We start from the raw sequence: 26,599 nt of genomic DNA on the forward strand, positions 1-26,599 counted from the left end.
CGAGATTCAAATCAACATCTGATTGTAGCTGAACGTGATGAGAATATTGAAGTTTATAGTGATTAATAGTTATAAAGTTACACTTGACCATAATAATAATAATAATAATAATAATAATAATAATAATGTAGTCCTGGGATAATTTCAAGGTATGTCTTTACTATTCAAGGTTAACTCTTTTTTTTTTTTTTTTTTTTTGGCTAGTTTATTTAATAATAAAACCCTGTTGCTTATGAGAGAATTGTCATACTGTTTTAATTCACCTGAGAAAATCTAAAAAATCAGACGTTCTTTTAAAAGAATTTCTAGACGGATAGTGATCTATTCCCTGAGGATGATGTCTGTATTTAGTGGCCACTTCTTAAGTGTGTCCCAATCAAAAATAGGTTTAATGCCTTTCCCAGTATAGAGACGCAGACGAAGATCCCTCCTATGGCTGTGTCCATATTCAGGGTCTCTCTCTCTTTCTCTCTCTCTCTCTCTCTCTCTCTCTGAGTGAAAGTTGATCTGTGCTAGTGTGAAGCCGGGCACAGCTGTGTGTGCCAGTGAGGATTAGCCGAGACAAACGAACGAAGGGAATATCAAGGAGAGATGGTGACGACTGCAGGAGTTCCTCAGGGGTGTGTTTTGGGGGTTTTAAAGTTGTGTGTGTGCAGGGAAGCAGCTGAGAGGCACCTAAAATAGCTAAACAAACTGCTTGTGAGTCTCTTTGTCTTCTTTCTCCTTGATGTCACTTCGCTGTACTGGAGGTTTATGGTCGTCGTGTCCCTCTGTAACTAACTACGGCTCGGTCTCGAGTGCAACGAATCGCGTGTGATGATTAGTGCATTGACCATGCAAACATTTAGAAATAAAAATACCTATCTACTGGATACTTAGCACGTCGACTTTTTATAGCTGATGTAACGTAAGGTAGAACAGGATGCTTTCGGGATTTCTGAGAGGAATTTTAATGAATATTCGTAAATGCTAATAATCTCCATAGCAAAAGCTAGCTAGCAGGAGAGCATGAGCTGACTTGTTAGGATTTCTGAGAGGAATTTTAATGAATATTTTCTGTATAAATGCCAATAATCTCCACAGGTCAAACTAGCTAGGAAGATAGGATTTGTGAGCCAATCTTTCAGGATTTCTGACAGGAATATTCATAAATGCTAGTAATCTCTATAGCTGAAGCTAGCTAGTTAGAGTACACGAGCTAACTTGTTAGGATTTCTGACAGGAATTTAAGTAATATTCATAAATGCTAGTAATCTCTGTAGCTGAAGCTAGCTAGTTAGAGTACACAAGCTAATTTGTTAGGATTTCTGACAGGAATTTAAGTAATATTCATAAAGGCTAGTAATCTCTATAGCTGAAGCTAGCTAGTTAGAGTACACAAGCTAACTTGTTAGGATTTCTGACAGGAATTTAAGTAATATTCATAAAGGCTAGTAATCTCTGTAGCTGAAGCTAGCTAGTTAGAGTACACAAGCTAACTTGTTAGGATTTCTGACAGGAATTTAAGTAATATTCATAAAGGCTAGTAATCTCTATAGCTGAAGCTAGCTAGTTAGAGTACACAAGCTAACTTGTTAGGATTTCTGACAGGAATTTAAGTCATTCTACGAATTTGAATCACCATTTACTATAAAAGTATCTAATGATAAGATAACTGCGCTAATCAATTCAGGTATTTATAGACCTCTTTTCTCATACACATTAAAACACTCTATTTACCTCTGAAAGAAAGACACAACTGTGAACTTTATATAAAGTTTTGTAATATTTTTTGTGACATTTTATTTGTATGAGGTAAAAAAAAGGTGGTTTACAGTCACATCATTTTTAAAAAAAAAAAAAGAAAAAGAAAGAAATTAATGAATGTCATAAAACTGAACGAATTAGTTTCATTCATATTTTCAATTTGTTTAAGTGAATGTTTTAGCAGGAAAACCTGAACTGATAAACCGTATTCAGAGTGAATAGCGCCCCCTGTTGGCCATTAAAATCATCTTCACACTTTGCTTGCACCATAAATGTTATATACAGTCTATGGCTTGAACTTCAGACTTTAACAGCCAGTTATATTTATACAACTCATCTTAAACTGCATATGATGATTACATTACTGTAGAACAGAAATAAAATACACTATACATGTACAGATATATCCGCCAATCTTTCAATAACAGTCTGCTCAAGAAAGGCATAAAGCTACAGACTAAAGAGTGTGAAGTAGCAGGGGAGAAGGACACCTTAATGATGCACATACAGTTTATCAAGCGTCAAATACGAGGTATTTTACCTGCAGGTAAAATACTTACAGGTACAGAAGAGTTCTGAGTGCTGCCTGGTTTAATAAACGTAATACTGTAGATTAAAGGAATCTTCTTTCAGTGGTACCTGTTATATGGAGCAAATCCAAACTTGGTTAAAGGAGCGATTTAATATATGGAAATATTTCATTTCCATAATGTAGACAAACACCCAAGACACGTTTGCGAAAGTTTGTTTTGAGCTGCAAGGTCAATAACGACTGATGAATGGTTATAGCTACCGATTTAGCACCGTGCAAACCGCATGCCTAATTCATTACACACTCTCGCTCTGAAATATATATGGATCGTGAACACATATGAACATATTCGGTCCCAAATGTCCAAGCTTTGTGTTCTTAACTGCTGCTACGTTTACAGTAATTAGTCACTCCCTGGAATTTATTAACATTTAACGAGCCATGAACTTCACAATTAATAAACCACAAGTAGTTATGACAACTAAATGAACACTAGAACTAGATGTTAATGAAATACACCTGCACTGACTGACTCTTCAATCCTATTCAATAACTAAAAATAAGTCCAGGTAAAAGAGCAACAAAAAAAAATTCAGTTACAGTTATGTAAATGTTGAGAACTTTCTGAACTCTGGTCTACAGGTATAACCTGTTCAATAAGGTGTTCCTGTCAGTCACTGTGTGCTTACTTGTACTCTTTGGTTAATGCAAGTGTTGATTATTTGGCATATTTGGTTTATTATTTTAAAAATTAATTAATTAATTAATTAATGTCTAAGGACGTTCCGAGCTCAACGGGTGCTGTTTTCACGTCATGTACTTTATCTTACATTGCCATGTGTCTTTGGTATCTGTTTTGGTTCTCTCTTCGCATCAGTTCTGCCTTTGGTTTGTTACCCTATTGTGATCACCTATTCTATGTTCAGTCCTTGATTTATTTGTCTATTTATACCCTCTTGTATCAGTATTTTTGTGAGGGTTTTATCATGCATTTATTGTCTTATAAAGTCAAGTGGATTATGGATTGTCCTGGTTTAATGTTGCCTGCTGGTGCTCTGAGCTCTGCTTGGACCCCTGACGTCGCTTCACGAATTACGCTTAATAACTTAAACGTTTCGGTTTACGCACGCGTGTCATGCCTTGACTCGTTGCATGTTATGTACTGTAAGTTTGAGTGACTTTGTTAATCTTACTCATGGTGTATTAATGCTGAAGTTCATGGTTAGTTCATGTTAACTATTGTTTTAAGTAATGTCCGTAATGTAAGGGAACCTGAACAGCTTTACCAGGTCTAATATATGTCTTGGTTTACTGTAGTATGGGGTAAGAAGAAAAATGAACTCGTGTCCTGGTTTGAATTGGTTAATCGTCGCATTTCCAGTTTCCTCTTCTGTTTTGGGAACCAAAATCTAGAAGTGGCGAGTGGTCAGGCATTCAGAACAGGAAGAGAGAGAAATCTTCAGGACCGTTTACCATAAAGGCCGCAGCGCAGCTAGAACCTCTACTCACTTCCATAGTATCACTTTCTCTTTTCTGTTGCCTGAGAATACTTCAGCTGAACCTCATTTGCAATATTTAAAGCGTTCTGTAATCATGACTCGCGGAATAAAAGAGAGGACGTACACAGCTTGGCGTAAAAATCTGAGTGGATTGGTTATCGAACGTTCTTATCATTGAAGAATCGGAGACACTGAGACAGATCCGGCGTGTGAAGAACCCAGAGAAGTTAAATCAGCCTAGATCGATAAGATTCTCTTCGATATGGCCCGCCTCTTGCTGTTTCTTCTTCAGCCAATCAGCTCTCACCTGCTTCACCTCGTTTCCGTAAAACTCGTGCAGTTTGACAAATTCGTCCATCGGGTCGAATCCCACTAAAGGCCACTCGCCGTACTTGGGGGCGGGGCCGTTTAGAGGCGTGACGTGGGCGTTTCTTTTGGGCCAGTGTTTTGGTGATCGTTTATTAACCGCTCTGATTGGCACAGATGGAGCGTGGTGGGTTTGGTGGCCAGGGTAGGCGTGGCTCACACTGTAGCTTCTCGTCTCTCTGTGTGGCGGCGCGGAACACTGACCCAAATACGGCGATCCTGCGTAGAAAGCGGCGATGACCGAGCTGGTCATTTTCATACGGGAATCTGTCGATGTGGAAGAATTGCAGAGGCTTTTCCCTTCTTTAGCTTCTGTTTAAAAAAGAGGGGGAATAAAAAGAGAATAAATTCCAGATCAATATGCTCTTTATGGGACCATGTGAACTTTAGAGCTGGATCTTTAGCTCAGGAGCCTTAACCCAAGAATGTCAGCTCAGCCATTAAACCTAGGAATTTAGGCCGGGAAGAGAAATTTTCCACACAAACTTAAACGCAGAACCTTTATCCTGAAAACATGAGGCCATGAACTTTAGCTCAGGACCTTTATCCCAAGAACGTCATCCCAAGAACGTCATCCCAAGAACGTCATCCCAAGAACGTCATCCCAAGAACGTCATCCCAAGAACGTTATCCCAAGAACGTTATCCCAAGAACTTCAGCCCAGGAACTTTAACCTAAGAATTTAGCCAAAGAATTTTAGCCCAAGAACTTTAACCCAGAAGAACTTGCATCCAGAGACTTTAGCCCAGGAGCTTAAAACTCAGGAACATTAGCTCAGGATCTTTAAACCCAGGAATTTTTGCCCAGGAACTTAAACCCTGAAACAAAACAAGAACAGTAAGTTCTAGTACTTTAGCCCAAGAACTTAAACCCAAGGAATTTAAGCTCAGGAATGTTAGGTCAGCAACTTTAGCTCAGAAACCCACAAATTTGAAACCCAAAAATCACCTATAAGCAGACGTCAGACTACATGGTATTACTACAGTTATCCCAAGGCTCTTGTTTGTTGCTGACCTTGGTAAAGTTGTGCGAGGTCTCTGACGAGAAGTGAGATGTAGATGTGGCTGGCTGACAGGAGAGCGTTCACCCAGCTCCTTTGGCTCGGCTGATCGTCTGCGGCGAGCTGATAGGAGCGAAGTCCCGGGCCGGTGAACACCAGAGAGAACGAGACCTCCGAATCTCCGGTTTGAACGACGCAACCCTCGAGCACGATCACGCCGATCAGGCCGCGGTCGGCCGGGCGCTCCTGATAGAACAGCAGATTCCCCTTCAGGACAAACCAGCGGCGCAGGTACGACGTGTTTCTCCCTCTCTGACGAACGCACGGGAAGAGAAGAACATTCGTCAGATTGATAGATAAGCGGATTTGTTTTCTTGACAAAGATGAGACGACGTTACTGTAAAGATTCGGGATGTTTGCTTTAGTAACTTCAAGAGAGAGAAGGTTAGAAAGGCTGGAGAGAACATGACTTTATAGCTGCTATAATATAAATAATACAGGAAATAACCCGTTTCGTCGACATTCAACGACGTAACTGTAAACGAATAAAACGTGTCCTCCTTTAATAAAGTGTTACGAACAAATCACAGAATAGCAACATGTTAAGCGGCTTTTAGATCATAATAAATCTGACACTCTGCAGTTTTAGTATCATCTTGCAATCCGAGCTAGATATCCCCCCCAAAAAACACTGCTCGGTTCACATATGCACACATTTCTGACTTACATTTTCTTCGATTACCTTTGATTTGCTACGCAAGAAAAAGCGCATTTCTGTTGGAACGTACCACAATTTTATTCTAGCTGAAAATTACCAAGCAAAAAAGCTTACTGAATTAAAATATATGCAAATCTCCAAGAGAGGAAAAAAAAACCTCAGTGCTAACCTGGTCGGTGTTGCGTGTGTGTGTGTGCGCGCACGTCTCTGTCTTTGTGGCTGAACTGATGGAAAGTGAGAGAAGACGCCCGAACTTATAACCACGTCCGCGACTGACGTATTATCGCTATGGGATCTTGCGGTGTAAAGTGAGGAGGTTATTACAGGACGTTTCCTCTGCCAACGGTTACCAAATGTCACGTGGGACATGACGGAAAAGTCCATCCATTATTGCATAAGACCTCGTTCTGAAAACATACCCACCCTTTAATACGTGCCAGAGCTATTGAGCTATGATATGGAGGAGAGCAGGTTTTTCCACATATGTAAACTGCAGAGAGGAAAGTACAGGGTATGATTTATAGTCATGCACAAGACCTCAATTGTAAATTTAGCTTGGTTTAATTAATTTAAAAAAAAAAAAAAACAGGACGGTAACGAGGGCGACCGATCACGCTCGTATACGTCCGTGCTAATTACAGACCCGACGGATTAAAGTGATAACGCAGCCAAAAAGAAATCTATACAGTCGTTCAGTTTGACGTGTTTTTTTTAGATTTTGCACGTTTACAGCCACCAGTTTAGCCTCGTGCAAAACCGCACGTCTTGTATAAGAGAACTTTGTTCTAACAGGAGTCGTCTCGCGTGTAATTCGAGTCAGTAAGCAGGACGTGACACACAGTTGAACCTTTTTATAAAGATATCCCTCTTTATCCACCGGTGAGGTGCAGGACAGGTAGTGGGTTAAGATTCTGCGGTGGATCTTCATCACAGCGCCGCCTGGATCGTGGGAACTTACTGGAAATGAACAAAAAAAAAAAATAAACAAACAACCATGGGATGAATACGATTAGTGCGAATTAATACAGATGCTTTATGTTAGGGGTTCACAGACTGGAAATTCCACTGGCATTTTGAAGTACAGATTTCTTTTATAAAACATAACCTCGATATTTCAGCATCAGGCTCATTTTTCGAAATGTGTACTATAATACTTTGGACGCGTAGAGCTTTTTCCTCTATTCCTGTACTTTATTATTAGTTTTAGATCACGTGAATCATCCATCATTCAAGTCCCTGTGGATGAGTCGTTACTATAGCAACGATAACGTATCGGAATGAGCGCGTTAATATAAACCTGCGATTATAGTGTGCAGCTGCACTACTGTCAGAGCTGCTGTTCTAGAGGATTCATCAGCACCTTCTGACCAATCAGAATCCAGCATTCAACAGCGTTGTGGTGTAATGTACAATAACTAAACACTGTGCATTTTATTCACATCCACAAAAACAAGGGTTACGTCATAACTGTTCACTGAATCTGAAGACAAAATAATGACCGAGTAATACCATTAAACATCATCAATATTATTGATTTATCTGTAACTATACACACAAGTAGTAAAAATAGGACATTATACAAAAGTCAGTCAAGTAACTGCAGCATACTTGAGTCATAACAGTAGATATAGTAAAGATTTATCATGGCGTGTGTTTCTCTATTTCTATGTGTTTTATATTTATATTTAATTATATATTGATTCGTTCTTACAATGTTGAACTAGTGTTAAACCATGAATTAACGCTCAGCCTATCGTGTACGTCCACAAAATGAGTCAATTCAACACAGTGGGAATTAATGTGCAGGAATCTTAGTCTGTAAATAACTTGGAGAGCTATTTACAGCTGTAATCAAAATTATTCAACCCACTACTGACCCAGAAGCACAAGAAAAGTCGCTCAAAATAATATAAATAATCCACAGAAGATCTGGGGTTCTGTTCTGTGGAGCGAGGAAACAAAACTGGGACTTTTCGGAACGACGGATCAGCGGTATGTCTGGAGGAAGAAGAATGAAGAAAGAACACTCTGTCCACAGTCGAGCATGGTGGAGGGGCGGTGATGCTCTGCGGCTGCTCTACATCCTCTGGCACTGGAAACCTGCAGCGTGTGGAAGGCGAGATGGATTCATTGAAGTATCAGGAAATCCTAGGAGAAAACATCATGCCGTCTGTGAGGATGCTGAAGCTTGGACGTCATCGGACCTTCCGACAGGACAATGATCCCAAGCGTACCTCAAATTCCACCAAGGCTTGGTAGCAGAAGTCGTCCTGGAAGATTCTACAGGGCCGTCACGGTCACCTGACTCGAACCCCGTAGAAGATCTCTGGTGGGATTTGAAGAATGCGGTCGCAGCACACAAACCCAAGAATATTACCGAACTGGAGGACATTGCTCATGAGGAACGGGAGAAGATTCCTCAGGAACGCTGCCAGAAGCTCTGCATCTCGTTTACAGCAGGTCATAACAGCAAAAGGAGCTCTACTAAGTATTAAAGATGCTCGCCATGAAGGGGGTGAATAATTTTGAAACTGGAGAAATCTTTATAAGTTTCATTTTCAGTTGAATTTGAGGAAACCGCTTGAAGCGTTCGTCATGTCCAACTATTTCAACTGCTTTTGTTTGATTTGTTCATCGCAAACAGCCGAAAGTCTGTCATTTTTTTTGGCAATAAACCTGATTTGCACTGGCGGCTGAATAATTTTGATCGCAACTGTAGAGAGATATTTTTATCCCTTCTTATTTGTGGTATATTGTGAGTTTATTCTAGGCTACACTTTTAAAGTCTTGTCAACTGTTAAGTCTTAGTCGTCCCTGTTTCTCTCGAGTTGGGGCTGTCGTGACACCAAATTTCCCCTTGGGGATTTAAAAAAAAAAAAAAAGAAAAAAGCCTACTCTCTCTAATTCAACAATTTCCTTCAAAGTGAAAAATATTTTAGCTCATGCATTTATTGACTTCAGAGATATTACAAATATTATCATCTCTGTATTAATGAACACCTCGGTCCCTGTTCACATATCGGCATCTGAATAGCTACATTTCTCATTAAATTATACATTAATAGATGAATTTATGATATATATAATGGAAATGCTTTGCCCATAATGTAATTTAATATACATTTAAGGCTCATGCCTTTGAACTGAATGGAAATTACCTGGATGGTCCCTTTAACAGAACATCCTGATAGTTTAAACTTACCTGTATTATTGTCCTTATGCTCTAAATATCCTTCAAGGTCATTTTCAGACTTTAAAAGCGTCAGTTCGGGTCATTCTGTGCTCTGCTCATGACACGTTTGCCCCAAACAAGCAGGAGATAAACAATAAAGATATTTTCAGGTTTCATATTACCGGCGTTCTGACTTCACCTGGCCGAATCCCAAATAGCTGTCTGTTGACTATGTAGTGCACTAGGTAGGGCGTAGAGCGCCGTTGTGTCACACACTATGGAGTGCAGTAGTGTAGTGGTTACGGAGTAATTCAGGACTTGACTCGCCTCTCGAGCAGAAACCTGTGTTGAAATATAAATAAACGCGTCCGATTCCGACCTAGTTCCTGGTAACCAAAAACCGCTACACCGCGAAGGCTGTTAGCCAAGCGGCTAACGGTGTTTCATAAACCACCTATTCTTCCGTTTCTGAGCGTTTTTACACGCATATATTTCAAATAAATACATTTAATAAGTAGTAGTTTCTCTCCTAAATAAGGAGTTAAGTTTCTGTGTATGCTAACGTATCAGTACGTCCGTAAAGTTGTTGCCATGGTGACCAAAACTGAGGAAAGGGAGACATGTAGCATGTAGTCCGTCAAAATAATAAATTTAGCCATCGATTTTGGTAGTACAAACCCGTTAGTGTTATATTACCTCACAATATTTTTAAAAAACACAGACATGAGACATGCACGTTAAACAAGAAATAAATGTCATAAATGCCGAAACTGATCATATTCAAGATGGAGAACTGTAGGCGTTTGCGTTACTATATAGCGTACGTCAATGTGGATGATGCGTAACTTTATCTGAACAAAGACTAACAAAAAAGGTTGAAATTGTACATTTTATTGGCCAGTTTTGGATTTTCTAATCAGGATGCGTTTCAGATGAGACTCTCTGTGGAAAGACGAACACGACACACTTCCCTGAACGATTACAGTTGTGAGAGATCATGATGGGAACAGCACGCTGAGCTAAATGTAAAAGCTAGCGCTTTACTTTAAGTAACAATTTAGAATATAACGTCAGTGTAAATATGACACATTCGTCTAATGTTTCAATATTTTCCTTCAGATGTCTCGATAAATTACTTTAAAAAGGTCTGGGTACGACTGAAATTACCTACACCGTAATTACAAACTAGCTAGCAATGAAGCTAGGACACTGTTAGTATTTTATTTATGAACAATATAAAGAAAAATAACAGTGCATAATCATCTAATATGTGAACATTTCCCTTAGAAATATTCTTAAATGACTTTTTAAAAGATTCCGTATGACTGAGATTGCACTGTAATCACAAACTAGCTAGCAATGTAGCTAGGGACTGTTTGGTTAGTACTTTTTTAATGAACAATATGAAAGGATAATAACAGTGGAAGTATGACCTACTTATTTGAGATATCTATAATGCCTCAGATGTGTTGGTAAATTATTTTTTTTTTAATGATTGGGTGTGCCTGAGATTGCACTGTAATCTCAAGATAGCTAGCAGTTAAGCTACACTTCCGGGGGGGGGGGCACACAATAGAAACCATCACAGATATTCTAGTGGGTTCCACTACAAATACCATTACAAAACATCAGCTAACCATTATCATAATTGGTCCTTAATGGTATCCAGTAGATATAACATGACACCAATAGAAGGCAACAAATTACCAGTAGAGATCCACAGGGTTACAGTGTCCATTAAAACCAATACATTTCCCATTATAACCATTCAAAACATTCCAAATTCTATGAGGGTTTCTATAGTGTGGTGTGTTTTTCCCCAGCAGGATAGGCAGCTGTTAGTACATCATGAACGTTACAAAAGGACAAATGACAGCAGAACCATAAAAAAATAAGAAAAAATAATTTAAAAATAAAAAATAATTTACCTTATATGTATATTAAAATACTTCTTTCTTTCTTTCTTTCTTTCTTTCTTTCTTTTTTTTAAAAGATTCTGTATGACTGAAAGTGCACTGTAATTGTAATGAATAAATGTAATTGCAAACTAGCTGGTAAGTGTTATGTAAAGGAAAACGACAGTGTTCAGCTGATAAATCTGTACTTCCCTAAGAAAATAAATAAGTAAAATTTATAAAGACTTGGTGCTATGACACTACAATGTAATTACATTTAGCATCAAGTGCTAATCCAACTTGAGGAAATTTTGACCTCTGAAGTTGTAAAATTGTAAACAGTGGGCCGTTCCCGTGGTATCTTCTCGGAAACTTGTTGGACTCATGACTGGATTTGATTAATAGCGTAACACTAGTGTCAATTTTAGTGGAGTTTGTATATATTTTCAGTACTAATAAACATATCCTTTTCGTATTGGGCAAACGGGCATTTTATTTCAATATGTATATACACATCCTTTCTTCCTTTCTATGTAGACCTACTAACTGATATGCTTCCTATATGACACAGAAATGTGTGAAGAGAGAGAACGCAAGAATTTTACTTACACTTCTTGAAGATTTGGATAGGGTTGTTTTGTTTTGTTGGTTTTTTTTGGCTGAAACTCTTCTTCTTCTCTGCCTTATTGTACTTATGTTAGTTTTTTTTATTTGTACCCTATTGTGTAATTGCCTTATAGTAGTGACAATCTTCTGTTCCTTTTCCGAAGTAAAAACAGTTGTCTATTACGTATACACGCATAAAATATACAACAAAAGAAAGACGCTCGAGAACAGCAGCACCATTTATGCGTGTGTAAAATAGTATTTACAGTAGCGGTGATGAGGGAGCAGGTTATCGTGGGTCGGCCCGGTGACTGAAAGTCACTTATTCACTTTCTCAGTTCCTTTTCTTGAAAGTCGACACCCTAAACACCACCTTGAAAAACAAAAAAAATTTGTCTTTTCAGTTTTTCACTTAAAATAAGATGCTAATTTCCTCCAGTTCTTTTTAGATCGGCCGTGTAAATGAACTGTCAGATAAATGCAGACTCAACTTCATCCTCACACACTGATGAAGTTAAAAGTTAAAATGAACTCAGAGAGTCCTCCTCGTGTGATACGACATCCTGTAACGATCACGTAGTAAAAATGAAACGGTAAAGAGTGTGCCGTGTGCGCGGTATAAAATAAATGATGACCTGTAACTATAAGTGCACAAATAAGAATTAAATAAAATATTTCAAATACTTTTTAAATAATGACACGACCTATAAACACAGGAACATTTTTTTTTTTTTTAAAAAGTTCTTTCACATGCTTTTTGTTTACGAAGCATTTCTCCACACGATGTTATTACAGACGAGTGTGCAATTATTTGTGAAGAGTCATTTACTATTATTTATTTGGCAGACGTTTTACTGAGCTATGTGTGGCTCAGTATTTACGGGTTTATGCTTGTGATGGGAAGTTTTATAATCGGGTTTGGGTGTGTTCTCTAACTAACTGCAATACTTCCAGGAACAGGTGCATGTGAGATCACGTGACACTATAATTGCACACAGGTCGACTCCTTTCAACTAATTATATGATTTCTGAAGGCGATGCGTTGCACCAGGACTAATGCAGGGGTTTTGCAGCAATTTGGGGGGGGGGGGGGAATACTTATGCACTCACTATTATTGCATTTTGATTTCTTTTATTTATTTTTAAAATGACTGCAGATTTGCGCCAAGACGTGTCGTGACGTCATCACAACAAAATTGCACTAAGTACATGTGTAAATGTGTTTCAGCTGTTCACTTGTAATCAGATCACTCAAAACAGATGTTAATACCAGATGTTACCAGGACCAGTGTCTGCTCAATACGTCTCCCATTTCAATCAAAAAAAAAAGGATTCAGAAATGCACAATGGGAGTCAGTGGCATGTTGTCTACTCATTGGTTCTCACTCTGTCTCTACATACCTTCTCTCTCTCTCTCATTATCTCTCGTCCAAAACACATTCTTAGGATTACAAACAACTTAATGCATTAATATGAATTCTGTGCCGTTGTCTCACCAGTCCATTCATTATAACTCTGTACGAGGATTCAAAGAAAACACACTCCAAAGAAAATGTTCTTCTGATCATTAGTGTTCGAAATGTTCCTGAAATCTTCTTGTCCTTTCTTTTAGAAAGAGATGTCCCTGTATCCCCAGCATTGAGAGGATTCATCTTTCGATCCCCAGAAGAACTCCGCTCACCTCGGCTGACTGTGGAATTTTTAATCGAAGGTTATTGATTTTATTGTCGGGTTTTTTAAAATCTGAAAGAAAGTATATGCGGTCCTGTGCAGCTGTCATTAGCAGCAGCAACAACGACACTGTAAACCCTAATAACTAATTTTAGTAAATTCATTGCCTCAAATTGTCTTACGTTTTGAAACCTACTTTTTATGATTATTTATGTACTTACTTTTACAGATGTTTGTAATGCTATACTGTGTTGAACGCGTGCATGTCTATGAGTTTAACACACAAACCAAAGGTAGCTATCACTTAAAAGCAATGCATTGCTGTAAGTTAAGTTAGAGTAATGCCTCCATCACCTCCAGAATCATCTGATTTCCCATCTGAGCGTTCTGTGATGGGAGACTCAGATTCCTCGGCAGTCTCGCTGCAGAAAGAGAGCCCGTTGTCTGCTGAATCCAACACACCCCCTTCAACACGACAAAATGACGGACGGTCGCGCAATACTTGGTCTAACTTGTCATAAAAAGGAAAACTTGTTCCGTCAGCTCTGGTAGATTTGCTGCTGCTGCTGTCCTTGGCTTTTCTATATACCAGCTTCAGGTGTTTAATTTTGCGCTGGCACTGTAGTCCGGTTCAGCTGTAGCCATTTTCATTCATTTGCTGAGCGATAGACTCGGACGCCGCCCGGTTGCGATAGGGGTCGTCCAGTTTTCTTTGCACAAAGTCCTCGATTCAACTAGAAAGCAGACATCTTGTGTCGCCGGAGTTCCAGCCACAGACATCACCTTCATCCATCATCCTAGTGGTCTTTGTATACACTGCTATCCTTTTATCCGTTCAGCGCCAAACAGTCTCGCACTGAGACTACGTAGCTTCCAATTTGGACAATGGCCGTCCTTCATCGCTTTTTGTTTGTTTATTAATTACAGCGTTTATAACAGTGTGCAACAAAACAGATGTGCTTCCTAATATATATATATATATATATATATTTATATATATATAAAATATAAATAATAAGTCGCATACCAGATATACAATACACTAAAGAAAAAACACAAAAGGTGCAAGCAGATAAACAAATGAACATAATACCAATAAACAAACAAAGTCTTTAAGAGGAAAGAGAAAGAGTCTTATGCGATTTAGCATTGCTTGCTAGCTGAGATACTCAGCAAATAGTGTTTAATCTCTTGTTTAAAACCGTTGGTTACCCCATTCGCTGTTGTGAATGTGAAACTTGGCTAATGATGAAAAGACCGATTTAAAAAATATTAATTTAGCTTTTTTTTCCACGCAATATAAAACCAAGTAGCACATCCTTCTAATAAAAGGGGGTGGAGCATCACAAATATTCTGACAAAATTTTTTTTTTTAAAAAAACCCACTATAAAGCATCACGCTATGAAACTCGCCTGTCCCGCTGCATTTAATTGGAAATTTTTTTTTTCGTACTTTTATTTGTCTGAATATTTATGGTTATCCTTTCCTTGTTTATAAGGACGTGAATGTACGAGCTCGGCACGGACGTCTTACCCTGTTATTCCTCAAGTAAACAAACAAACAAAACACTATACAGTGTTATGGAAACGTTATTAAACTTGCCTGCCCACTGTTAAATGCAAATCCTGCGTTTTATTCGGACTTTTATCATTAAATAAAAGGCTAAATGTTAAGGCATAAGGCTGGTATTATGAATAGTATGGAGTAGAGTGGTCTAAACGTCCAACGTTTTTGCCACGAGGGAAAAAAACAACAGCCAATCAGATGACACGCAGGACAGGACGACGTAGCTACGAGGTTTTACTGCGAAATCATTTCCTAACAAAAATGTGGTGGATTAAACCTCCTACCTACTTGCGATTGTAAATGTAGCTGCAAATTTCCACAAACGAGTTCTAGAAGAACGGAAAATGGCCTTTAAGCGTAACATCACATCACTTTTCTGTTTGTTTGTTTTTTTCGTTGAGCAATCAAGTACATATTGTACACAATTCAATCGATTTTTTTTTTTTTTTTAAAGATTGGTTCGATAAGGGTATTACTTTGTAGCTCATTTAATGAATGAAAATGTGAAATATATGAATAATCAGATCTGTCAATCAGATCAATCAGTGATTCTTTAGCATTTTTTAAAAAAAAATGCAATGAACTAGTCTATAAGTTACTAGTCTATATATGTCTATATGTTAAGTCTGGTTAGCTATGACTAGCTTGACCAACACTGACCATGTAAGACCAGCCTGACCAGCTAAAAACCAGCCTGCTCTAGCACCTATGACCAGGCTGGGAGACCAGCTAAGACCAGCCAACCAGCTTAGGCTGGTTTTAGCTGTTTTTTTCAGCAGGGACTTACTGTGCCTATTGTCCTGTTTTAGTAGTATTGTACTGTCCTGTGTTAGCGCACGTCTTCACGTGCACTTTATATAAAAATGTGTAGATCTTATGTAGTTCTGTGTCGTCTCGTGGTTAGTGTGTTGTTTTACGTAGCACCGTGGTCCTGGAGGGACGTCGTCTCCTTTCACTCTGTACTGTACCAGCGGTATATGGTTGAAATGACAATAACATGAACTCGAACTTGGTATTTGATTGGAGGAAAAAAAAAAAAAACCCTTAACAATCCTAAACATAAGGAATACCATTCCGTTTTCACTGTTTCTCCTAACAACAAAAGAGCAGGAGTTTGTTTTCTAACTCACCGTTTTCCATCACCTTTCCATCTCGTATTAATGAGAAATCCAGCATAGAAGTAGTGGAGACAGCAAGCGTTGGACTCCAAAATGGCTATCCTGTCATCTAGACACGATGCCGTCATATCACGGTCATTTATTTTTCATACCACAGTAGGTTTCAGGCTCGATTCCTTCCTATTATGCATGCGATATCTGAGTAAAAATGATCTTCAAATAAATCATGTTACTGTGAAGTCTTTTACCCAACTGACTAGAAAAACCACCGTTTGTGTTTGAAATAATCAAGAATTTGTGAGACATTCGGTATATCAGCACGAGCCTTTTACTTATACCAAATTATTTCCATAATATAATCATGTTTGTTGTAAAGCCTGGCTGGTTAGCTTCAGACATTTTTTTCAGTCATGTGTAAAGTATCTATTTGCTTATGGAAAAATGTTTTGCGTTAGAAAATATGTATTCTTTTATTATTATTATTATTATTTATTTATTTATTTCCAATTTAATACAATTAAAAGACAACCAAATGTGGGAACTTGAAAGGAGCTTTATTTCTTTTGTTTTTGCATACAGTGTTATTTTGTTTGTCGTAAAAGGTTCATTTCATCTTACACCAGATAATAGCTTCCATTCCCGTATTTTAATACTCCTCTCCTTCTTCCTCTCCTTCACCATCAATGGAGTCAACACCAACTTCTTCATAATCCTTCTCCAGGGCAGCCATGTCCTCTCTGGCCTCAGAGAACTCGCCCTCTTCCATACCCTCACCAACATACCAGTGCACAAAGGCGCGCTTGGCGTACATCAGATCGAACTTGTGATCGAGACGAGCCCAGGCCTCAGCGACAGCTGTGGTGTTGCTCAGCATGCACACGGCCCTCTGCACCTTGGCCAGGTCTCCCCCTGGAACCACAGTGGGAGGCTGGTAGTTGATGCCCACCTTGAACCCAGTGGGACACCAGTCCACAAACTGGATGGTGCGCTTGGTCTTGATGGTGGCGATAGCAGCATTCACATCTTTAGGCACCACATCACCACGGTACAGCAGGCAGCAGGCCATGTACTTGCCGTGACGTGGGTCACATTTCACCATCTGATTGGCCGGCTCAAAGCAGGCATTTGTGATTTCAGCCACAGAGAGCTGCTCGTGGTAAGCTTTCTCTGCAGAGATCACTGGAGCATAGGTGGCCAGTGGGAAATGAATACGAGGGTAGGGCACCAAGTTGGTCTGGAATTCAGTAAGGTCGACATTGAGGGCGCCGTCGAAACGGAGAGAGGCCGTGATGGAGGACACGATCTGACCAATCAGCCTGTTCAGGTTAGTGTATGTAGGGTGCTCAATATCGAGGTTTCTACGGCAAATGTCTTAGATGGCTTCGTTGTCCACCATGAAAGCGCAGTCTGAGTGCTCTAGGGTGCTGTGGGTGGTCAGGATGGAGTTGTAGGGCTCCACCACAGCAGTAGACACCTGGGGAGCTGGATAGATGGAGAACTCCAGCTTGGACTTCTTACCGTAGTCAAGAGACAGGCGTTCCATCAGCAGGGAGGTGAAAGCAGAACCGGTTCCACCTCCGTAGCTGTGGAACACCAGGAAACCCTGGAGACCTGTGCACTGGTCAGCCTATAAAGAGAATCATATAATACATTGATCATATTATGATGTTATATTTGTAATTACCAGTAGACGGTTTGCTGATACTCACCAGTTTGCGGATCCTGTCCAACACCAGATCGATAATTTCCTTGCCAATGGTGTAGTGACCGCGAGCGTAGTTATTGGCAGCATCCTCTTTTCCTGTGATGAGCTGCTCAGGGTGGAACAGCTGGCGGTATGTTCCAGTGCGGACCTCATCTAACGGAAAAGTCCGTATAAATTAGATTATGACCCAGACCACCACAGACCCATTAGCTTTATTTCATTAACAGGCAAAGTCATGCATCTCAATCTTACCTATGACCGTGGGCTCCAGATCCACAAAAACAGCCCTGGGGACATGCTTTCCAGCCCCAGTCTCACTGAAGAAGGTGTTGAAGGAATCATCTCCACCTCCGATGGTCTTGTCGCTGGGCATCTGTCCGTCCGGCTGGATGCCATGTTCAAGACAGTAGAGTTCCCAGCACGCATTGCCAATCTGGACACCAGCCTGACCAACATGGATAGAGACGCACTCACGCTGTGGGAGGACAGGACACAGTTAAGAAAAAGGAGCATTTCTGAATTACACAGTGATCCTGAATATACCCTGCGATGGACTGGTGTCCCAGTCAGATCCACCTCACCCTTGACCAGGACAGAGTGCTACTGAATATGAATGAGCAAAATGAATAATTCCTAAGTACAGATAGCGAAGATATTCTCCAGATACGGATCATTTGACCTAAGAATAAAAGGAAGTTTGTTCGTTTCAGATATTATTTTCTGTCTCATCTGCCTAAAGTCAATATGACCAGTGCATCTATTGCTAAGGGGTTAATGTCTGCTGTAGTCACTCCAGTATATCATATATATATATATATATGACCTACGTAAAAATAATTCTAAAAATAGGTTATGTAATACTATTTTATATATTTGTATTTCATATAAAACAGGGGGGAAAGTGCTCACCATTGTTCCTACCGGGTTTGATAAAGTCTCCGCAGAGAAAGCTAACGGGTCGAAGTAAGAAGAATGACTTTTGACTGCGCGAGCCTTCCAGTTTATTGACGCGTTGCCTTGGCGACAGCGTCTCCTGCATTCCTATTGGTCGTGCTGGAAACGATGGCTGCTTACTATTGGATGAAAAGGGACCGCGAGGAAAAGATTCCGCCCACAGCCTTACACAGTTACCATCTCAAACACCGATACAGCCGTTTTATTATACGTCTCTATGTATTTACTACTTCAGTGGTTTTCAAAGTGGGGGCCGCAGCCCCCTTGGGAGCCACTAGGGGGCGCCCGGGGGGCCTCAAAAATTTGGTGTTAAAAATAACTAAATAAATACATGATTTGTTTTTATATATATATAATATAAAAATCACATTTGCTATACCTAACTTTCTAATTGCTAAACAGACAAAACATCACCGTAAAAAAGGGGGATATATTCAGAAGTCTGTATTTTTAATGTGTTTTAAAGACATCTTGCAAAAGGGGGGCCTCGGTCAAATGTTAATGCCATCTGGGGGGGCCTTGCCCTGGAAAAGTTTGGGAACCCCTGCACTACTTAATATGCTGATAGACTCGTATTTTTTGTTTTCATCAGATTCATGATTATATCACAATGTTTCGGTATTGAATTCGAAGTAGAACAGTTGAGACGATTAAGTGTAAAAGGCTGTAATATTGACTCGTTCCCCACTGTTCTACTCTATTATTTAGGTAATAATAATAATAATAATTTAACTCTCATCTTCCATCTGGTGCCTTTTGTTCTTCTCTTTAGTCAAAGTATATTTTCCAATGTTGTGTTACAGAAGCGTCTGTTTTATATACAGTATGCCAGAAAAACAGGCCAGTGCATATGTGATGATGGTTATTTTGAAAAGATTATTTTACTTGTACCTCTTGTCAGGGACTACTAAAAACTAGTCAACCTAATAAGTTAACATCAGGTGCCTTGAGTATTTGTCAAATATTTTACATCTGACCTCTAATTGTGACCATAATTTGTGAATATAAGACACCATTGATTAAGAAGACTACTCCATAGAAAATTCTCCAAGATGTGGTGGATAAATGTGTGGTGTTGTTATATATCCATTATATATGGAAGGATCTATAATGCAAAGCATAATGCACACACACACACACCAAAGTAGATGAAATCTGCAGGAAGGTAGCTCTCAAGGAAGAGTGAGTAACGTCCAATTTTCTGCTATCTCATACATTATAGCAGCTATAAACAGCCTTTCTCTGCTCTAAAGACTTTCCCAGGATGGAAAACTTGCAACTTTATCTTGTATACCGGGAGAGAAAATAGGCAAGAAATATCTATCGTTAACTTCGGTTGTGTTTTAGAAAACCGTAAGGATTGAATTATTACAATTTTAAAACCTCCACACCAAAGAATGATCAAATGATCAAATATTCCATGTGGTTGCTAGGGTATTGCTAAGTGGTGGTTGCTATGGTATTTTCCCGGTTGGTCTGGTTATATACTATAGTATCCTGGGAAGGCGTATACGTCCAAACGATTATAATATTGTTTCTAATAGTATAAGCTCCTAAATTACTTCATCTTAATGCAGATATTTATCAATTCCAGAAAAATCCCAAAACTCAAAATCGACCTTCTCGGTATAAAATGCAACAACGTGCATATTACAAATGCAACAACTGCAGATAAGCTGTATGTATACCATATGTATGTACTATTGTACACCTTTTCTTTTTCTTGTACTTATTCAGCAGACATTTGGAAAGCAGTATCAGTGTTGATTTTGTTAGGGTTTTTTTTTTTTCCCCCCAACCTTCCCATAAATTTCTTGCTATTGATGAGTTAATGGGGTTGTTAGTTATACGCCTTTCAGTCCTAGATGATTCTGTTGGGGAAGTTTCATTTACACAAAGCAAGAATAAGCTCCTCCAAACCTAATCTTAGATTATTAACAGTAGACTTGTGTAAGGCTGCAGTAAGAAAGCTGCGAAGACATCTCTTCTCCTCGATAAGATCGCTGAGAAATTTGAACAGTAAGAAAATGAAGCTATTTTAATAAATCAACAAATGAACTACTCAATTAATTAAACAATCAATCTGTTCATTCATTTGGGTTTATTAAAAATATATATTTAATTTAAATATTTATTTATTTAAATCAATGTAAATATTCATTTATCTGAAGCCTAATATTTTCCCAAAAGGTGCACAATTATTATTATTATTATTATTATTATTATTATTTACAAATTAATGTACAGTAATTATTTTTAAAGGTGATTATTACTGGAAGTGCTTTCATCCATTTTCGTCTATGAATGTTCCCCCCCCCCAGTATTACAATTTTGTACATTTATTTACGTTCTCACATTAAAGACACACATAAATGTATTATGTTTTAAGGCATACATAAATATCGATCCAATTTAAATCAGTTTAAAAGAAATAATATGTAGAAATTGACTTCTTTTGCCTTCGTAAACTGCTAAAGTCAGACAGTTGGTTTTTTTTTTTAATGATAATTACAGAGTGAACCGTTCCAGCATGCAGTTTGCATGAGGCTAATTGGTCGCCATTCGCTTCCATTACTCCATTTAGCTTCATTAACTCGTATTCGTAAATAAAAAAAATTAAAAAATAACAAAACAATAATTTTGATTATCGTGTACAATGAACTGTTGCCAGCACTGTAGAGGGCGCTAACGCTAAACAAGTGGCTACAAGTAACAAACTCATGCATCATGATGCGAAAAAGAGTTGTGTAAACGTCATTTCCGGTTGTTGGTTGAATGGCGCAGAGGGAATAGCAACCAAAAAAAATCCAGGTATGCACGGATAATTCTGCACTGCACAATTTCTCTTATAATTATTTTATTGTTCAAAATACAAAGCAGCCCGTTCGGTCATCTAGCTGTGGATAAAGCTGCTTTTAGAGAAATTAACGCGCTAGCTAGCTAGCTTGCTAATCCGTTCGTGTTGCGTCGTTTTGTTTTCCTACGCGTTTTCGTTAAATCCCGCCTCCTACGCGGTGATTGGCTGAAAGTATCGCGCCTGCTGTGTTAGGATTGGCTGGGAATCCTTGAGATGATTTTTGATTGGACGGTGAACTCGTAGTAAAGAATAGTACAGGAAGGGATATTTGACGTATTTCAGGTGGAAGTAAAAAACGTGCGCAGGGGTTTTTTATTTATTTATTTATTTTTTACAAGTTTTATAATTTAGCTGCATAGATGTGATTTAATATGCCTGTATAAAGATACGCTGCTATTTATTAATTACTACTTATGGATCAAACCTGACGTTATGTTTTTAATACTCTTTTAGAATGTCCAAAAGGAAAGTCACTTTTCAAGATGGTGATGAGGAGATTAGTTTGGATGACGAGGTACCGACAAAGAAGGTAATGTGTGAATGTGTGTGTGTGTGTGTGTGTTACACAGAAGTCAATTCTCTTTTCAACGCTAACAGAAGTGCGTCATGCAAATGACAACAGCATCTTGCAGCATGTTAGAGTTCAGGTCTGAGTCACGTGACGACCTCATGCACTAGGTAGGAGGCGTGGCTTAATTTTGATCGTCAAGCTGTTAACATGAACCAGCGAGTCTCCTTCTAGTGAGAAATCAGCAAGAGTCAGTTTGCAGCTTTGTTAGGAAATACTCCAGGATTAAGATGTTGAATTTCCCCGAATTCCGAGTTTCTTGAGTAACACGTCGGTTTTTAAAATTCCCTCCGCGCTCTGTTGTCTGTCCTCAGACGTACGATGAGGTGAGTGGACCCGGCTCGAGGTTTAAGGAGAAACACTCTCTGGACAGTGACGAGGAAGACGAGGGAGAGGATGGAGAGAAGAACAGCAAGTACAACATCCTGGCCAGCGACGATATCGAAGGTGTGTTTGTTTATGCGCCTTTAAAGCGTGTTTCGTCAACGAGGTTGGTGGGCGTGGTCTGTCCACTAATTAGTTAAACATGAAAAATAGAATTAAGTCCTGTAGGACTGCGTATGTTTGGTGATAAGTGTGTGTGCGTGTGTGTGAAGGTCAGGAAATGGCCACGATCGACTGTGACGAAGGAGTTCCCATCACGCCCTTCAACCTGAAAGAGGAAATGGAGGAGGGCCACTTCGACTCGGAGGGAAACTACTTCATCAACAAAGAGAAAGACATCAGAGACAACTGGCTGGACAACATCGACTGGGTACGTCTTGACTACCGTCGCCATGGCGATTTATTTAACCTGTTTACTATAATGCTTACGAAATCCTAAGCGCTGTTCTTTTTTTTTGCGCAGGTAAAAATCAAAGAGCAGCCGGTGAAAAAGAAAAAGAAGGGCCTCTCGGCTAAGCGTCGTCGCCGAGTCGGAGACGAGGACGAGGCTGAGGAGGAGAGACAACGGGAGGAGAAGCAGGACGAGGACGAAGACGAGGAAGAGGAGGAGAGCGAGGCTCAGGAAGACCCGCTGGCCTCGTACACGCCGTATCAGCTCACCGAGGCCGTGGTGAACCTGCTGCAGCCCGGAGAGACCGTCTCGGCCGCGCTCCGCCGACTCGGAGGACTGGGAGGACGGAAGAGAAAGGGACGAGCGCGGGACGGAGGGGAGGAGGAGAAAGACGAGGCATCGATCAGAGACACGGAGAAGCTGGACAGGCTCACGGCGCTGGCTGACAGACTGGTGGTGCTCGGGGAATACGAGATTTATCAGCGGACGTACGAGAAACTGGCGTACAGACTGAAAGGGAAGCAGCAGAGAGGCGCAGCCGGAAAAGAGGAGGAGGAGGACGAGCTCGACATGTTCGCCGATCAGTTTGACGAGCGGCACGGCCAGAAGACAGACGAGAAGACGAATAAGGACGAGGAAGAGGATAGTGGTTTAGGTAAAAATGGGGCGTGTCGTGTGGGCGGGGCTATAACGTGCAGATCACTGATTGGTCAAACAAGCAGAATGGCCACAGATTTATCGCATGTCGTAATGTTTTAGACTCGCCTTTATTTATCTAACCTTGGTGATAGTTGACTCAATTTCACGTCTCATCCTACGTTCGCACTAGAAAGCGTCAGAAAGACAGACGGACATCCGTTTTTCGGTAAGTTTGCGCTCGGAGCTGCGATTTCAGCGACACGGCTAAAAACAATGACAAAGTAGCGTAAACGTGCGTTTTAGTAGAAGGAAAGAAGACAAATAAAAGATGTAACGTGTAGAATAAGTTATCTTGAGTAACCCGGTATTTAAAATGAAAACACGTCATTTATTCCGATTAACCATGACGGTCTCACGGCTGGGACTAAATTTTCATTCTTTCCCTTTTTCCCCCCATCTCCCGCAGTGTTGTCAGAGGAGAGCGGTCCTTCACGGACGTTCTACGTCACGGTGCGAGTCTTTTAACTTGTGGTGGTTTTTGGGTTTTGTTTCTCCTGCAGTCACTGACGAGGTGATGTGGGAGTACAAATGGGAAAACAAGGAGAACTCCGAACTCTACGGACCCTTCAGCAGCCAGCAGATGCAGGTGAGAACCTTCAGGTCATGTCTACTTTATTTGTGTAGACTCGCGGCCTTCGCATGATGAGGTAAAGCGGCAGATCAAAACGAATAGCTCGAATGATTCCTCGGGACGATCCTGTGGCTCATGTGGTCATGGCGTTTCTTCAGTTCCCCGCTCACAACTGTAGTTCCTACCTGCGATCTCGCCTTAATTGACTCTTTGATGCATAGAAATTGAGGTAAAACTGGAGGTATAACCGTGGATTTATCCTATCCTGGCATATACACACCCTCAGTGAATGCGTGTAAAGGAAGGAAGTTCCAAAAAGAGCTTTTATTTTTCTTCCTAATGTCAGGAACCCCCCCTCCGCCTATCTGGTGTTTTTCCTGTTTCAACCTGGAAATAAGAAATAAAACGATTTTATGTAATGGACCTAACAACAAAATCGTCCAAATTGTTGAAGTGGAATGGAAAAAAATAAATACCTTTGTTTAAAATAAATAAATAACTGAAAAGTTGAGTGTGCGCATGTATTCACCCCTTTTGCTATGAAACCCCTAAATAAAATCTGGTCCAACCAGTTAATTTCAGAAGTCACATAATTAGTTGATTTAAGTGAGGTCCAATCAAAGTGTCACATGATCTGTCTCATGATTTCGTTAGGAATACACCTGTTCTGAAAGGCCCCTGAGTCTGAAACACCACTAAGCAAGCAACACGAAGACCAAGGAGCTCTCCAATCAAGTCTGAGACAAAGTTTAGGATAAGTATAGATCAGGGTTGGGTTAGAAAATAAACAAACAAACAAATAAATAAATAAAATCCCAAACTTTGAACATCCCACAGAGCACCGTTAAATCCATTATAACAAAATGGAAAGAATATGGCACCACTACAAAGCTGATGAGAGAAGGCCACACACCAAAGCTCTCAGACCAGGTAAGGAGGGCATTAATCAGATCTTCAGCAAAGACACCAACGTACCTGCAGAGATCCACAGCAGAGATGGGAGTATCTGTGCGTCGGACCACTTTAAGCCATGCACTTTATGGAAGAGTGGCCAGAAAAAAAACCCATTGCGTAATATAAATAAATAAATAAATAAGAAAAACGCATTTTCTCAAACACTTGGAAGAATGTTCTTTAGTCAGATGAGAGTAAAATTGAACTGTTTGGCCATCATGAGAAACTCTATGTGAACACCCTTCCCACAGTGAAGCATGGTGGTGGCAGCATCATGCTGTGGGGATGCTTTTCACCGGCGGGGACTGGAAAACTGGTCAGGGTTGAAGGAAAGACGGACGGCGCTAATCTCGCGCACACAAGATTTCTGTTGTGTTTTTTTGTCTTAATTATTGTTTGTGTCGCAATTAAAAATAGTTTGCCCTTTCAAAGTGGTAGGCTTGTTGTGTAAATGACATAAATGTAAACAACATGGTAAAAATGGGATGATGGTTAAGTGTCAGTGTAGAGGATTTATTAGTGTAAAAGATGTTCAGGAGTAATACTTCACACACTACTGTTTTTTTTCGTCTGATTTCCGGTTTCTGTCTGCAGTAAATTAGTAAACACCCAGAAGATACCTCGCGCAGGCTTTTATTTATAGGCCGTCATTTATTTTAGGTCACACGTTCCTCAGGGTTTTGATAATGAATGTAAAGTCTGCTTCATTATTATTTATTTTCATGTTTTTCTCCAGGACTGGGTCGATCAGGGCTACTTTAAAGATGGCGTGTACTGCAGACGGGTCAACCAGGGGGGGGCGCAGTTCTACAACTCCAAAAGACTGGACTTCGACCTTTATACGTGACTCTCCCTCATGCTTCTTTATTTCATTTTCAACACTTGCTGTGAGTTTTTAATGTGAGATTTTGTTCCCCTTATCTGCATTTTGTTCTATGTATTTTTTTCTTTTTTCTTTCGGATATCCACGTGTATTAAACAGCTGGAGTAAATGTTTGCCATCGTCAAACCATTTGATACCATGTACGTTTGTTTTAAAATAAAGATTTTGGTGGCTTGCCAGATCAATGACCTCATCTATAGTATAGTAGTGTGTGTGTGTGCGTGTGTGTGTGAGAGAGAGCAAGAAGGCTGTGAAAAACTGCCTTTATTGTTTAACCTTTTGATCTTTTGTTCAAAAGATTCACAAAAATACTCTGCTCTCATGGATATCAAACAACTGCAAACACAACACAGGTTTATTAAAAAATATCTTTGTTAAATATAGGTGTGCAACAATTATTGGCACCCCTATGAATTCATATGAGGAAAAATATATTTGATGTGTATTCCCATTGATATTTTACATTTGTGTTTTTTTTTTAGTACACTTGGGTGACTAGGAACAGGAAATTGTTCAACCATGACGTCCTGTTTCACAGGGGTATAAATATGAGGTAACACATAGGCCAAATTCCCTTAGTTGTTCATAACAATGGGTAAGAGCGAGGAATATAGCGGCAAAATGGTAAAAATGTACCTTAGTGCTTCCAAAGTGCTTCACACTGGTACTCATTCACACACACACACACCAATGGTAGCAGAGCTGCCACGCAAGGTGCTAACTTGCCATCAGAAGCAACTAGG

General features: G+C 39.7%; 2 protein-coding genes and 1 pseudogene across 8 annotated transcripts; 1 reads left to right on the plus strand and 2 right to left on the minus strand.

The window, feature by feature from the left end:
- Window positions 1-1,834: 1,834 nt before the first annotated feature.
- pheta2 (PH domain containing endocytic trafficking adaptor 2) lies at window positions 1,835-11,646 on the minus strand. 6 transcript variants are annotated; one of them, XM_053617635.1, is made up of 4 exons: window positions 11,538-11,646; window positions 6,709-6,818; window positions 5,158-5,455; window positions 1,835-4,455 (listed from the first exon to the last, which is right to left on the minus strand). In XM_053617635.1, the coding sequence occupies exons 2-4, from the start codon at window positions 6,787-6,789 to the stop codon at window positions 4,010-4,012; spliced, it is 825 nt and encodes a 274-aa protein (XP_053473610.1). In that variant the 5' UTR covers window positions 6,790-6,818; window positions 11,538-11,646; the 3' UTR covers window positions 1,835-4,009. The 6 variants fall into 6 exon arrangements, with proteins under 6 accessions (XP_053473610.1, XP_053473618.1, XP_053473594.1 ...); XM_053617643.1 differs by lacking the exon at window positions 11,538-11,646 and adding an exon at window positions 9,216-9,645; XM_053617619.1 differs by lacking the exon at window positions 11,538-11,646 and adding an exon at window positions 9,064-9,645.
- A 4,786-nt stretch (window positions 11,647-16,432) lies between these two features.
- Window positions 16,433-18,683, minus strand: LOC128603299 (tubulin alpha-1A chain-like; annotated as a pseudogene).
- Window positions 18,684-21,289: 2,606 nt separating this feature from the next.
- On the plus strand, window positions 21,290-26,035 carry cd2bp2 (CD2 (cytoplasmic tail) binding protein 2). Of its 2 annotated transcripts, none has more exons than XM_053617688.1 (7): window positions 21,290-21,360; window positions 21,860-21,935; window positions 22,289-22,421; window positions 22,571-22,728; window positions 22,822-23,404; window positions 23,949-24,034; window positions 25,710-26,035. In XM_053617688.1, the coding sequence occupies exons 2-7, from the start codon at window positions 21,861-21,863 to the stop codon at window positions 25,818-25,820; spliced, it is 1,146 nt and encodes a 381-aa protein (XP_053473663.1). In that variant the 5' UTR covers window positions 21,290-21,360; window position 21,860; the 3' UTR covers window positions 25,821-26,035. The 2 variants fall into 2 exon arrangements, with proteins under 2 accessions (XP_053473663.1, XP_053473673.1); XM_053617698.1 differs by lacking the exon at window positions 25,710-26,035 and adding an exon at window positions 24,674-25,703.
- The last annotated feature ends 564 nt before the right edge of the window (window positions 26,036-26,599 follow it).

Source organism: Ictalurus furcatus, chromosome 2, assembly GCF_023375685.1.
Source record: "Ictalurus furcatus strain D&B chromosome 2, Billie_1.0, whole genome shotgun sequence".
NCBI classification, from domain to species: domain Eukaryota; kingdom Metazoa; phylum Chordata; class Actinopteri; order Siluriformes; family Ictaluridae; genus Ictalurus; species Ictalurus furcatus.